We start from the raw sequence: 13,547 nt of genomic DNA, 5'->3' as shown, positions 1-13,547 counted from the left end.
CAGACCTTCCAGAACTGGCAGTGAGCCGTGTGTCAAAGGCCGTCACAGACAGCACACCCTGACCAGACACGAGAGGGTGACACTGGTGAGCGTTTCAGGAGCACCCGCCCCGTAGGTGCTGGTAACACTGCGAGCGCCTCGGCACACGCGGCTCGCCGAGGGCCGGAGACCCCACCAGGCAGCAGATGGAGGGCACGCCGCATTTAGACCAGGCTGAGCCGCGGCTGCTAGCAGCTGGTGGGACAGATTCTCCATTCACATTACAACACGCTCGGCACGCAAGGCCCTTCTCACCATGTTCCCACAGATACGGAGAGTCATGGAAACACACTTCCAGAAAGCAGAACCACGCACCCCTGCTTGACGGGTTTACCCATCAGTGACAAACGCTTACAGGACGGTTACAAAACAGCCAGAGTGGAAAAGCTCTGCTCGGCTCCAGGACATTTTCTCCAACTCCTCCCACGCGGATGCGGCCCCTGGGGCAGACGATGCCCAGCTGTGCCCCCGGCCGCCGTGACAATGACCACCCACTGGTCAGCTGGCTAATAAGAAGAGAGGAGAACTCACCGGTTGTGAACTGGCCTTTCAGCTTCTGGAAGACAGGGTCCTGGGCAGTGGCCTGAGCCCGCCGGGCAAGGGACTCAGAGGCTGCGCTGGAGAACATGGTGGACACGTTGGACACGTTCTCCAGACCCACCCCGAAGGTGCTCACCAGCTTCTTGACGAAGTTAAGCGTGTGCGGGGTGATCTTAGCGTCAGACACGGCGCCGCTTTTCTCAAACGCAACAGAGTAGCACTTGGCCAGACCCTGCTGGAGCTGCCTGAGGACCTGGGGGAGCAGAGGTGTCTCACAGGCGGCCCCTCGGCAGGGGGACCCCAGCAACACGTCCCCTCCCGTCTCACAACACTGCAGAGGGCACCCACGAGCCCCCAAAGTCATCCACACATCCCCCGTCCCGGCAGGGTCATTACCGCATCCACCCTTTTCCCAGCACAGCTCTCTGGCAAGTGAGCTCCAAATGCCCCGTCCACACCTCCCCTGCCCCACTAGGCTCTGTGGTTACCCCCAGGGCCTGGCCTCAGGTAGCCACAACACCTCCTACAGTGTATGTGAAGCCCCACCAGGTGTCCTCTGCTGTTAAAGGAAGCCTGCCCACACGGAGGAGGCCCTCTGGTGGCCACACGCGTGTCTGCATGCTCCCCTCTGGCTGGACACGGGAACTTGAGGTCCACCAGCTTCACTGTGACGCGAGCCCAGCACCAACCCAGGGAGGCTGGGCTTCACTGGCCAGACCCTGCCTGATGACCTCATGCCCTCTCACATGTCATACAGTGAGGGGACCTGGCCAGTGTGCACTGGGCAGTCCTGGTCTTGGGGTTCACTATGACTCCCTCTAACTCCAGCCCATGCCAACCACTGCCCTCTGGTGGTGGTCAATGACCCGGGCCATGGAAGTGGCTCCATGAGCATCCCATGTGGAACCAGTGCATGCAGGGCCCTCGCCCAGTACCTCCTCGTGCCAGTTCTCCCGGAACCAGACCATCTGGTCGACGATGCCCTCCAGGGACGACAGCAGCGTGGGGTGCAGCTCCCGCTGCATGTGCATGATTCGGCTGCAGCGCCACATGGGAGCGGTGGCTCTAATGGGCCCTGGATCTGATGCAGAATGGGACTGGTTACCCACTGAACTGGGCTGCTGCTGTCCAGAATCTGGGAGCGACACACACAACGCCGAGGTCAGCGCCGGGGAGCGCGTGAGGGGCGGGACTCACAGGACCCACCAGCTGCAGGAATGCGGTTCCCCACGGTGTGCGGTGTGCGACACCCTGGGTCAGGCATCCTGAGGCTGGAGAACCACCTGCCCTGCTGCAGAGGGTGGTCCCGGGACTGGGAGAAGCAAGGGTGGTGACCGACACCCCCATGCCACACAAACTCAGACCCCCACCTTCCTGCTGCTGAGGGTGGTCCCGGGGCTGGGGGCAGCAAGGGTGGTGACCAACACCCTTATGTCACATGGCCTGAGACCCCCACCCTCCCTGCTGCAGAGGGTGGTCCCAGGACTGCAGACAGCAAGTGCAGTGACCCACACTCTTGTACCATAGGAGGTCAGAGGCCCCACTCAACTGTAGTGGGCAGCCAGGGGCTGGGGCAGTGAGCGTGGTGTCCGACACCCTTGCGCCACAGGTGCAGTGCACCAGGTAGGAAAAGCGTGCAAGGGCCAGTGCCAAGCGAGTGTGACCGGGGAGCACCAGCTGGACCCCTCTATGAGCGGGGAAGGACGGATCTGAGATCCTGCCTTATTACCACAGGATCAAAGGCTCTACACTGTAGCTTACAGAATCCGAAACAAGTCTAATAAAATACGTCTTCACTGAGGAACCCGGCCACGTACACAGGGTTATTTTGGTGTATGTAAAGTTACTCCCACTCCAGGAAATAAGACTGCAGTCTTCCTAATGTCCCCTTTCTGGCTTCAGCAGAATCTCTGGATGAAAGAGTCTAATTTTCCCAGAATCATTTAAGTTTACTGAAGTAGACCCCTCGGTGTGGAGCAGAAACATGTACAGTCAGCTGGCCACACGCTTGACGACTCCCGGCTCGCCTGCTGGCTGACGTGTGACAGGGCTACACCCTCAGCAGACGTCAGCCGGGAAGATGCCCACCTCTGACACCAAGGTCCATGGTTAAAAACACCAGAGACTTAAGAAAACAAGTAACTGACACTATTAAAGAACTCAATTCCTGGCAAGTTGGGACTGTTCAATATTGGTTTTATAAATCTTATAGCGTTGTTCTCAATGTCTGCTAAGAATGTTAGCTACACTTCTGGCAGGTGGACACTGGCCACATGCTCGACACAACAGACCCCCAGTGGCCGGGACTGCACTGCTCACCAGGTACTGAGACTGAGGATTTAGCCGGCTAAAAGCTGTGCATGCTTCCGGCTTACCAGATGGAATCTCCCGGGTAAACTGTGCCCTCCGCTGTGGTGGGAAGGGCACTGCCCGGCCCCGCGCCCGGCCCGCAGGACCCCACACCGCACGACCCCGTGGGGAGCCCGCCGCACACGCACCGCTCTTATAGCGTTCACGCTGCTCGATCTTCAGCGTCAGGTACAGCGTCCGGATGGGGAAGTAGACAGCTTGCGGGTACACGCGGCCGACCTGCTCGGAGACCGGGGGTGGCAGGGCGTCACCACGAGCCTCTCCACGGACACGCGCTCACACCCAACCTCACAAAATCACCATCACACATGCCGGGACTTAGGACACAGGCAGTGGGCACGCTGGGGGCGGTCAGCAGTTCACAACACTAAGTCACGCTGTATACACTGACTTGGAACTGACTCACCACTGACCCTCCAAGAGGGTTTGTGGAGGCCAAACACCACACGGGGGCAAATGCTGGTGGATTAGAACCGAGGGCCCTTGGGTTGGCAGTGTAACTCCTTACCCCTAGGCCACCAGAGCTCCCTCAGGTCATAAGCAGGAGGCAAACCCAGCAGCAGTAATCTTGCCCCAGGATGGGAGACCCAGCCAATGGCCACTGCAGGGGACAGCTTATGACAAGGAGGCCCTCGGGCCTTCCCATGGCCAAACTGCAGCAGAAGATGAGAAATGTCCATTATAGGACAAACGGCCACTTCTGACTGAACAGACACCAGGCCTCCCGAAAAGGCCAGGTGGACACCAGGTGAGGAGGAAAGGATTATTCCTCTGCCACCAGGTTTTACTTAAGTATTAGACTACGAATTACAAGGTCAGGGATTCGAATCCACCAGCCGCTCTGCAGGACAGAGATGGGGCAGCTGGCTTCCGTTAGGATTTACATCTCTGAGAACCCTCCGGGTGAGGTTCACTCTGTCCTCGAGGGCGACAGTGGGGCAGAATCAGCTCGATGGTAGCAGTTTGGGGCAGTTTTAGTCTAAAACCCTCCAAGGAGGAGAAATCACACAGGAGACATCAATCCCACCTCATGGGAAATAAATACAAGGCTTTCACCTCATAAAGCCCTAACTCCCATTTTTCATCTCCACAAGAGGCTTAACTGGCATCTTGTGTGGAAAGATGCCGACACAGAGACACCCTACCACCACCACGTTCCCGCCTCTCAACTCATCTGCTCTTTGCTAAGCAGTGACAGTGCTCAGAAGTGCTACTCGGACAGCTTTCATCACCTCGAGCATGCCTGTCTCCTTCCTGGAAGAAAAGCACCTGAAGCAGAGACCGAGATGCCCCCACCTGACTGATGAGGTTCAGCAGCAGCTTGCCCTCCGAGCCCACCAGGCAGGTCAGCAGCTGGGGGATCCAGGCCAGCCACTGGATGGGCGGCACGCCAATGCAGTACTTGTCCACCGCGTCAGCCAGCGTGTTCTTGTCGTCATCAAAACTCAAGAGCCACAGCACCTGCAGCAGGAAGAGAAATGCCTCGGCTGAACCAGCCTGAGACCCTTCATCTCCAACACGGAAACCCCGCACAGCTTACCTGACCAGTGGAAAAGGACCTAAGAAACAAACGGCCAGCCACACGGCTGAGCCTAGCATAGACACCTTTCAGGATCAGCAAAACTGAAATGTCAATGTCCTTTTAGGAGCTAGGACCAGATCCAAGTCAGCCAGCTGGTGGTCACCAGGGGACAGGTAAGGACAGACCTGCTGATTCAGAACACGTACTTTAACAGAAATATCAGGTTTTCAATAAACTTTCAGGACGACACCACTGGGCCAGGCAGCCTAGTACTCAGCAATGTCAGAAAAAAATGACAGCTAGAAGCCAGCATTTAAAAAATCTGTTTAAATAAACTGTGCTGGTTTTCTGTATTGTGTGTCACTGCTTTCTTGACTCACAGCAACACCTTATGTGACAAAGACCCAGACACATCACGACATGAAGGATGGAGCTGAATCAATCAGAGCAAACGGTGAACACCGTACACTCCCACTTCCACACGATGGTGTGGGAAGGCTCCGTGCAGCGGGAGGCGCTGCCCTGGGGACCATCTCACTGTCTGCTTTCAACTCAATAAAAAGCAAACAAAGAGCAGGACGAGAGAGCAGTGAGCCACGTGGAGGCCGTGGAGGGCGGTGAGAATGAAGAGCGAGGCCTGGCCGGCTCATGACAGAGCAACCACGGCTGGTCGACAGGAGGGCTGCTTCGTGGCCCGCCCAGTCTCACCTTGGCCAGGTACTTCCTGGACTTGCTCTCGTTCTGATGCCGGCAAGCGTGCAGGTAGCAGGTGATGGCGGACACGCCGAGGTGCAGCTGCCGCTCCTTCACGAAAATGTTCTCCAGGTAGTCGCCCCACATGGCCCAGGCTTTCACTAGCACGTCATGCATCTGCACAGCCGCGGAGAAGGCTTTGTTGGCCTCCTCGGACCTGGGAGGACAGAGGCCACGTCGGCTTTGGGAGGGGTGGAGCCCCGGGACAGAAAGCAGACATTCCAGAATGCACATCTCGGTGGCATTCAGCACCTTCACCGTGTTGCGTGGTCGTCCCCACCATCACACGGTACCCGGTGCTCACAGAGCCATCCCCGTCCCCACCTCTCCCCCAGCTACTTCCCATCTCGCAGGTTTAGACACCGAACCAGGAAGTAATGTGGCCGTCCGGTCTGGCCTCTTAATCAGCCTGAATCACAACGTCATTCCTTTGTTACGGCTCAGTAATATTCCCCAGCACAGAACCGGGGATGACATTTTGAGTTGCTTCCACCAAGTGGCTGATGTGAAGAACACAGTCATGAACAAACATGTTTCTGAGTTCCCATTCTCAACTGGTTGTAAACTCGAAGGGCAATAAAGTGCTTTACTGCTTAAAATATGTCAACAGGCGACAGCATTTTGCCAGTATGCTCTCATTAATTCTGACACTTAGTTTTCCCAAATATGGCTCAGACACCCTTTTCTGGGAAGAGTCAGAGTCAATGTCTAACTTCCAGGCCAGGTGGTGTTGACCCGAACCTAGTGCTCACGGGCTCAATAGTTCAACAATCGAGTCTGGTATGGACTGTGCTAAAACCCAAACCCATCAGGGCTGGGACTCACAGAGGTCCTGCAGACTCGAGCACTCTCCCTCAGGCCCTCCGAGGCCTCAAACTTCCCTGGAAGCAGATCACCACCTCCTCTCATGGCCCTGCAGACTCAAGCATGGTCCCTCAGTGCCTCTGAGGCCTCAAACTTCCCTGGAAGCAGACCACCTGGTGGGTTCCTCTTGGACCAGCTGGTGGGTTATAACCTTTCTCAGATAGCTGTCCAATGCTTAACCATTACACCACCAGGACTCCTGTGCCAAGGAGGAGCATGGACATGCGGCGCTTTCATTACAAGCCCCGAGGCTGGCTACTCCAGCCCACAGGTGGGGTCAATGACCCTGCTCCAGCAGAGAGAATGCATTGCCCTCAAAGGAATCAGTGGTTCCAAACAGCAGCCGCAGAAAACAGGAACCCTGAGCCAGGCTAACACAACTGCTCCTCAAAGCTTTCTAACCACCACACTCGTCACGCACACACAGCACACGGTGCCAACTGCCACCGCACGGGACCCCTGGCGGCGGCACGGGACCCCGGCAGCACGGGGACCCCAGCAGCACAGGACCCCAGCCGAGACGCTAGGCCCCGCGGCTGCATCACACCCGTCTCCCCGGTGAGCAGTCCTCGGGTGAGAACAGCTGTGCTCCCGTGTCTGCTGTGTTCTCCCTTCTCCCCTCCTCCCGGACAGCTCACGCACTTGTTGATCTGAGCCAAGAACATCCCCTTCAGCGCATAAAACTCAGCTGTCATCTCTTTTGTGAAGTACTTCAAGTTTGTGGATTCAATAACCTCAAGGCCCTGTTGAAAAAAAAAAAGGACAGTGAGAAGAGTGATAGAAGAGTAGATCAAGTTCATAAAAACCTTCCTCGAGGGAGTGAAGCCACACAAGTTACAGACACGTACAACTTAAACTGAGAAGGAAAAGGCGCTCCCAGGGGAACAGGTCATGTTTAAACCACGTGCCAGGCTGGGTAACCTCACTGTAGTATCGTGTCCACAGCAAGTCATACCTCTATAGTTTTTACTGGTCTTTCCCTGAACAGACTGAAAATGTATCTCACACTTGCACACATTCTGTGGTTTGAAATTCTCTTTCCCCATACACATTAACCAAGCATCTGCTTGGGTTAGCAGCCCTGCGTTGGTACAGTGCGGCCCTGAGCGCGGGTGTTTCCCGTTGTGACTGCGGAGTTCCAGGGTCTCTGCCTGTCACACCACCGTGTGCGGTGCCTCACCCCCACCTGAGCAGTCAGACTGACGCTCCGGGCCAGCCGTGAACGACCCGCGAGTTCCCCAGCGCACAGGGGCGGGAGGCACAGTCATTCGAGGGTCCACCGCGTTCCAGAAGAGAGGCCGCGGCCGAGCGGGCCCCCGCACCCACCTGCATGCACTCATTCTTCCCCATGACCCCTGCCAGCTGCAGGTAGCACTTGACTTGCTGCCGGATCTTCTGGAAGCAGTCCACGATAGGAACGGTTGGGATCGTGTGGATCCGGCTGAGGATGTCCAGGGCCACGTTGACCAGGCCCTGCTTGCGGGCAATCTTCCCGTACTGGATGATGGCCGAGGCCGAGGCGTGAACTCCCAGCATGGCGTTGTTTGAACTGGGGTCGTGCTGAGAGCTATTTTCATAGGCCGTTACGATTGCTGCGGAGAGAGAACAGCATGACAAATCACAAACCCATGCACGTGGAGCTCCGGCCACGGCCTTGTGTTCTGTTCAAGCACAGGAGGGTCCAGGGAGCTCGTAAGACCGTCCAGGCGCCCCAAATGATGCCTAAGGCTGCCCTGGCAGAGTCCTCCCTACAGGTTGGGGATGAGAAGGGGTGCCCCAAACCACGAGATGCCGAAGGCCACCCCAGCAGGGCCCTTGACGTCAGGGATGTGAGGGGTGCCCCAGAAAAACCACAAGATGCTGAAAGCTGCCCTGACAGGGCCCTGGCAGGTTGAGGATGAGAGGGGGTGCCCCAAAGCACAAGATGCTGAAGGCTGTCCTAGCAGGGCCCTGCAGGTCAGGAATGAGAGGGTGTGCCCAGAAAAACCAGGAGAGGTTACACAGGAACACAGCGAGCTTCTCCTGGGCGTTGGGGGAGGCTTTATAAGCAAGCTGTGGTCACCCAGGCCCTGGGCACAGGGGCAATATCCCAGGAGCAATTCTGCGCTACGTGAAAAACATCGAGCCGTCTTCCTCTCTCAGAAGCCGCCCTTCCCCAGCCGCCCCCACCCAGCGGCCACCTGCACGGGCGGAGCGCAGCGACCGAGGCACGTTACCTTGGTAATGGTGCTGACGCCACATGAAGACGCTGCTCCAGTGGGACAGGTCGTCGGACACGATGGGCAGGCGGTTCCGCCACGTCTTCACCACCGTCTTCATGTCGTGCAGGCTGTTGTTCCGGCCCAGGTTGTTGGGCTGCAGCCCCGCGTTGATCTGTGCAGCTTCCTGCAGCTCGATGATCTGCTGAGCTGCCTGGACGGAGCACACAGGGAGGGGTCAGCGTCCCCCAGACCCTCTGAGGACGGCGGTCCCGCGGCCAGCGGGGATCGTGGGGGGGGGGGTCCCCAGGACAGGCCTTACGCTTCTGACACTAAAGCAGCACGTAACTCACACGGCCTCGCTCCGCAGCCCCCATTCCCCACGCAGACCCACGGCCCTGTCACTCGGCAGCCTGAAACCTGCTGGCTCCCGGGCTCCAGGCCAGCCCTCGCGGCCACCGTGTCAGGCTCTGACTCTGAGCCCCGTGAGCCGTGAGCTCTGTGGGTTTTCAATGGCTGGCTTTGGGAAGAAGATCACCAGGCCTTTGTCCCTGTGTGCAAACTGCCGCCCTTTCAGTTACCAGCTGAGCTCATGGACGCCACACCCCTCCCAGGGACTGGACATGGCGGTGCAAAGGGCACTAGGGGTGACGGCTGAGCAGTCACCACGTCAAACGACTCCTGGGGACGCCAGGACCTTAAACTAAAGACGAGATAGGACGCTGGATGCCCAGGATGTGCACGCCGCTCCGGGACCGGTCTAGATGGGAGCGAGGCAGGTGCAGGGCGCCTCTCAGCTGTGCGTTTGGTCCCCATGCCCACCTGGAGGAGCGGCGTGTGCACGTGGGACACCACGTGGGGCAGCCGCCGCCACTCGCGGATGGCCAGGCTGCTGGCCATCTCCACCAGCCGCTCGATGAAGCTGAGCTGCTGCTCCTCGGGGTGGCAGATGGCCAGGTAGCCGCGGTACATGTTCACCTTCCAGGCCATCTCCTTGGGGCAGCTCACTTCTACCTGGAGGGGACAGGGCAGCATGTGGGGACAGCAGGTGTGGTGTCCACACAGAGGGGCACTGAGCAGAGAGCAGGGCACCAAGGAAAAGGATGGCACACAGGGAGAGAAGGGACAGGGCAGCATGCAGGGACAGCAGGTGTGATGTCCACACAGCGGGGACACTGAGGAAGAGGGTGGTGCGTGGGGAGAGCAGCATGCAGAGAGGTGTCGTGACTCCCTCGCACAAAAGGGCATCGAGAAGACAATTTTTTGGGTGGCCGGCTGAGTGAAGTAAGAAACTGGAAGTTCCTTGCTGGTCCCTACTCCACCCCTCTTACACTTGAAGCCCCTCCTCTGCAGACCCTGCTCTGGCCCCTCTCACGCTCCGTCCCTGGACAGTCCCCCAGGAGCAGGGTGGGGCGCTCACCTGGACCAGCGCCTCCTTCATAGCCGTCCAGTTGGAGACCCGCCAGGCACACTCCAGGACCAGGTAGGGGTTTATGTGGCCCTTGGACTGGCCGTACTCCGTCAGGGCCTCCCACTGGTTCAGCTCTTTGGAGCACCTAGGACCCATGACCGAAAAACAAAGTCAGGGGCCAGCAGACCACCAGGGACTTCTGTTCCAGAAAACACCCTGACCCTGGGAGGGCACTTTCTGGGAACACAAGGCTACTGCTCCACAGTGGGCCCTGCCCTGGGAGGAAGCCCCGTCCCCATGCAACCAAGAGCCTGCAGCCCACCTGAGACAGTCCTTGACCCCAAAGCCTGCCCCTTACACGGCACCAACCAGGAACCAAGCCAGACCCAGCCCACTGATTCTCAACAGAAGACCTTTCTAACCACCAGACTCAGAGGCGGTCTGCTCCGCGCCCCACCCCCCCCAAGCTTGCACCACGAGAGAACTTTCCTGGTTAGGGTTAAGTATCCTCACAGCCTCCCCAACGACATCCTGGCCCTCACAGCCCCGCAGCCCAGCACACCAGATCCAGCGGTCCTCCCACCCCTACCCCACGGCTCAACAGTCCCGTGGTCAGCGCACCGGATCCAGTGGTCCTCCCACCCCTCCTCCACGGCCCAGCAGCCCTGCGGTCAGTGCACCTCATCCAGTGGTCACCCCACCCCTCCTCCACGGCCCAGCAGCCCTGTGGTCAGTGCACCGGATCCAGTGGTCCTCCCACCCCTCCTCCACGGCCCAGCAGCCCCGCGGTCAGCGCACCGGATCCAGTGGTCCTCCCAGAGCTGGTACTCAGGGAAGATAGCAGGAGATGCGCTGCTCCTCTCATGCTCCTTCTTGGCCTTGTCCATGGCCTTCTCATAGGACTCCTGCGCCTGCAAGAGGGGACATGTCCTTCTCGTCACTGCCCAGTACTCAGCTGGGAGCTTGGAAGCGTCCACCTCCTCCCAGAACGGCCAAGCCGAGCCAAGAGGGGACAGTGACGGTCATCTATGATGAGAGCAGGTGCCCATGGCACTGATGCTGGTCCTGGTCCGCGCGTGGTCACAGGAGGACGCTGTGACCACACAGCACACCCGCCCAACTGGACCCGTGACTGCGGCTGGACCCCAGCGCACAGCCCGAGCCGCCCGCCGGTGCGCTACCTGCTCAAAGAAGCCGTGCTGCTCGTAGGCGATGGCCGTGGCCGTCTCCGAGTACTTGCAGCGCTTCTGCCACAGGCCGGCCCACATGTCCTCCTCCTGCAGCAGTGAGTACAGCTCGGCCAGGGAGTCCAGGATCTCCTGCAGACACACGCGTGCGGTCTGAGTACCCCGTGTGGCCGGCAGCGTCCCCCGAGGCAGCGACTCCCGCCAGCCCTGACCTGCTGCGGAGGCGTGATGCTCTCCTGCTCGTAGAACTCGGCCGTCTGCTTGGGCTTGATCTGCAGGCTGAGCCCCTTCTCGAAGGCCTGGTGCTCCAGCATGAGCGTGGAGCGGAACCACAGGTTGTGGGTCTTGCCCAGGTACTTGAGCACGCAGGGCCGGATGGGGATGGGGGGCACGCACTGCGACATGGCCTCCACGAAGCAGTTGAGGGCGCTGGGCTGGCAGTCACGCTGCACCTGGTGGCTGCCGCTGCACAGGAAGGGGCTGATCTCGCCGGCCAGTGCCTGGAGGGTGGGGGGACAGGGCACTCGGGGTCAGGCCAGCGACTGCCCGCCCCGTGCTGCACAGGTTAGCACCCCTCGCCCTTCGTGAACAGCCGCCTCAGCACCTGGTACATCATCAACACGGTCTTCTTTCACACATACTTACATCAAATTATATGTTGTCAAAGTAGATTGGCATCCACTTCCTAAACTACATGCCTCTGTAAACTCTATGAACTTTGATAAATGTCGACAGTTGTAGAGGGGCTTCAAGCTTTTTGTTCACAGGGTCGCTATGAGTCGTGCTCGATTCGAAGGCAATCAACAACAACAATGGTATAATCTCACACACACACACACACACACACACACACACACACACGCGCGAAACAAAACAAACCAACCATTTTCAGATGGACAACTTGGTGGCATTCTCTGTGCCTGCTCACCGTGCTGTTCAAGCCCCACCACGATCCTCTCCCCTCTAACGGCACCACACAGGCTCTGAGCGGTGGTCCCTCTGCCCCCCGATAGCCACCAGAAAGCTAGGGTCTCTGATGGTCTCACGGGTAAGCACTGCGCTGTCAACTCAAAGGGGGTCCACCAGCTGCTCCGATGGAGGAAGGTGAACACTGTCCTCCTGTCCAGTTCACGGCTTCTGAGAACCCACTGGGAAGTCAGCTATGTCAGTTCAAACTCAGTGGGGCACCCCAAGAAGCTTGGGGTTCCATACACTGGCCTACTCTCTATGTGTGGGGCGTACACTGTGCCTGCCTTCTTCCAATCAGCCGTGTTATGCACACTTCATTTCTCTTCATGGATGAGTATGAAGCCATCACAGAGCAGAGAAACGGTCACTGAGCTGACCCTGGCTCCTGATGCCGGCAAGACAGAGCAGAGCTGGCTCCTCGGAACGCCCGAGGCTGCATCTTCACAGACGCTGACCGCCAAGGCTTCCGCCAGCACAGCAGCTGGTTTGGACCACCAACCTTTCAGTTAGGTGCCCAAAGCTTAATCCATTTTAAAAATCTATTCATCGGACAGGAACTGAAGCTGTACCTCTCAGGTATGGGAGACAGTGAGCTGGGGCCCTGGTGCACACACGCCTGGTGTAAATGTCAACTTACATGCTGCTGTCTGTCGGACAGAATCTTCCAGAGTCTGGGGAAGAGCTGGACCCACGTCTTCTCGGCCAGCGTTGTGGAAATGTGGCAGAGCTGGACAAAGGCGCTGAGCAGGGCCCCAGTCTAGACACAGAGAAGACGGGTCATGTAGTCGTGGGCACCGGTGGACCCCCACCACACAATATCCCTCCCGTCCTGGCCCAGACGACGCCACCTGCCCTGTACATCCACATATGTTCCTCCAGTTTCAGGAACTGAGCAAATGCCTGAGGTTCCGACCCCAGAGTGCCCAGGTGGGCCAAGGACTGGGACTCAGGTGGGGCAGAGCCCAGGGAGGCCACACCACACCTACTTGCCCATTTCCTGACATGGGTTCCACCATGTTAGAGACAGCAGAGACCTCAACAACGTGGCAGGTACAAGCAACAGGGACTGAGGTCTCACCCGAGCAGGGAGAGAACACAAAGGGAGGTTATCGGTCACCAGGTTCAAGCCTCAAGACACAGCACAGCTCAGCCTCTGCAGCCAACAGCAGACGAGGGCGCAGACCATCACTGAACGGACTGGAGTCCCAGCCAGACAGAGGGCCCAGCCAGACAGAGGGCCCAGCCAGACAGAGGGCCCAGCCAGACAGAGGGCCCAGCCAGACAGAGGGCCCAGCCAGATATTAACAAAGACGTCTCTGGACTTTGCCACCTGAAAGTGGGACCTGCGGTATGAACCTGTCCTAGTTTCTCCTTTCACTGGACTTGGAGAACAGTCGAGACGAAGCCTCAAGTAAACAAACCATTTACCCTCCATGGAAAGGCAGTAATGAGGAAACTGCTTTCTCGTCCCTTTGGCTTTGATGAGACTGTACCTGCTCTGTGAAACTTACATGAAATATGTACTTTCATGTTTCTATTGAAAGAAGAGCCAAATGCAACTTCAAACAAAGTGTCCAGGGGAGAAAAAGGGAGGAAACTTCACCCTCCACCTGCATACAGACCTTCACCTCCCTAAACCTCACCCTCCACCTGCATACAGACCTTCACCTCCCTAAACCTCACCCTCCACCTGC

General features: G+C 58.2%; 1 protein-coding gene across 2 annotated transcripts in view; it reads right to left on the bottom strand.

Moving 5' to 3' along the window:
- The window catches only part of TRRAP (transformation/transcription domain-associated protein), an 89,949-nt gene that overhangs the window by 6,063 nt on the left and 70,339 nt on the right, over window positions 1-13,547 (bottom strand). Inside the window, exons 51-64 of one of the 2 annotated variants that reach the window (XM_006889633.1) lie at window positions 12,491-12,610; window positions 11,097-11,384; window positions 10,879-11,016; window positions 10,496-10,608; window positions 9,707-9,842; window positions 9,109-9,300; window positions 8,305-8,500; window positions 7,415-7,680; window positions 6,731-6,831; window positions 5,180-5,381; window positions 4,246-4,410; window positions 3,078-3,168; window positions 1,515-1,660; window positions 571-832 (exon numbers count right to left, since the gene is read on the bottom strand). In XM_006889633.1, coding sequence (XP_006889695.1) covers window positions 571-832; window positions 1,515-1,660; window positions 3,078-3,168; window positions 4,246-4,410; window positions 5,180-5,381; window positions 6,731-6,831; window positions 7,415-7,680; window positions 8,305-8,500; window positions 9,109-9,300; window positions 9,707-9,842; window positions 10,496-10,608; window positions 10,879-11,016; window positions 11,097-11,384; window positions 12,491-12,610 — 2,416 coding nt within the window. Of the gene's footprint in view, window positions 1-570; window positions 833-1,514; window positions 1,661-3,077; window positions 3,169-4,245; window positions 4,411-5,179; window positions 5,382-6,730; window positions 6,832-7,414; window positions 7,681-8,274; window positions 8,501-9,108; window positions 9,301-9,706; window positions 9,843-10,495; window positions 10,609-10,878; window positions 11,017-11,096; window positions 11,385-12,490; window positions 12,611-13,547 lie in introns of both variants that reach the window. The other variant, XM_006889632.1, reaches the window with a different exon arrangement.

This window comes from Elephantulus edwardii, unplaced genomic scaffold (assembly GCF_000299155.1).
Source record: "Elephantulus edwardii isolate Elephantulus edwardi_28Jun2011 unplaced genomic scaffold, EleEdw1.0 scaffold00080, whole genome shotgun sequence".
Classification (NCBI taxonomy): domain Eukaryota; kingdom Metazoa; phylum Chordata; class Mammalia; order Macroscelidea; family Macroscelididae; genus Elephantulus; species Elephantulus edwardii.
The sequence above is the reverse complement of the archived record's forward strand: the minus strand, read 5'-3'. Positions and strand labels throughout refer to the sequence as shown.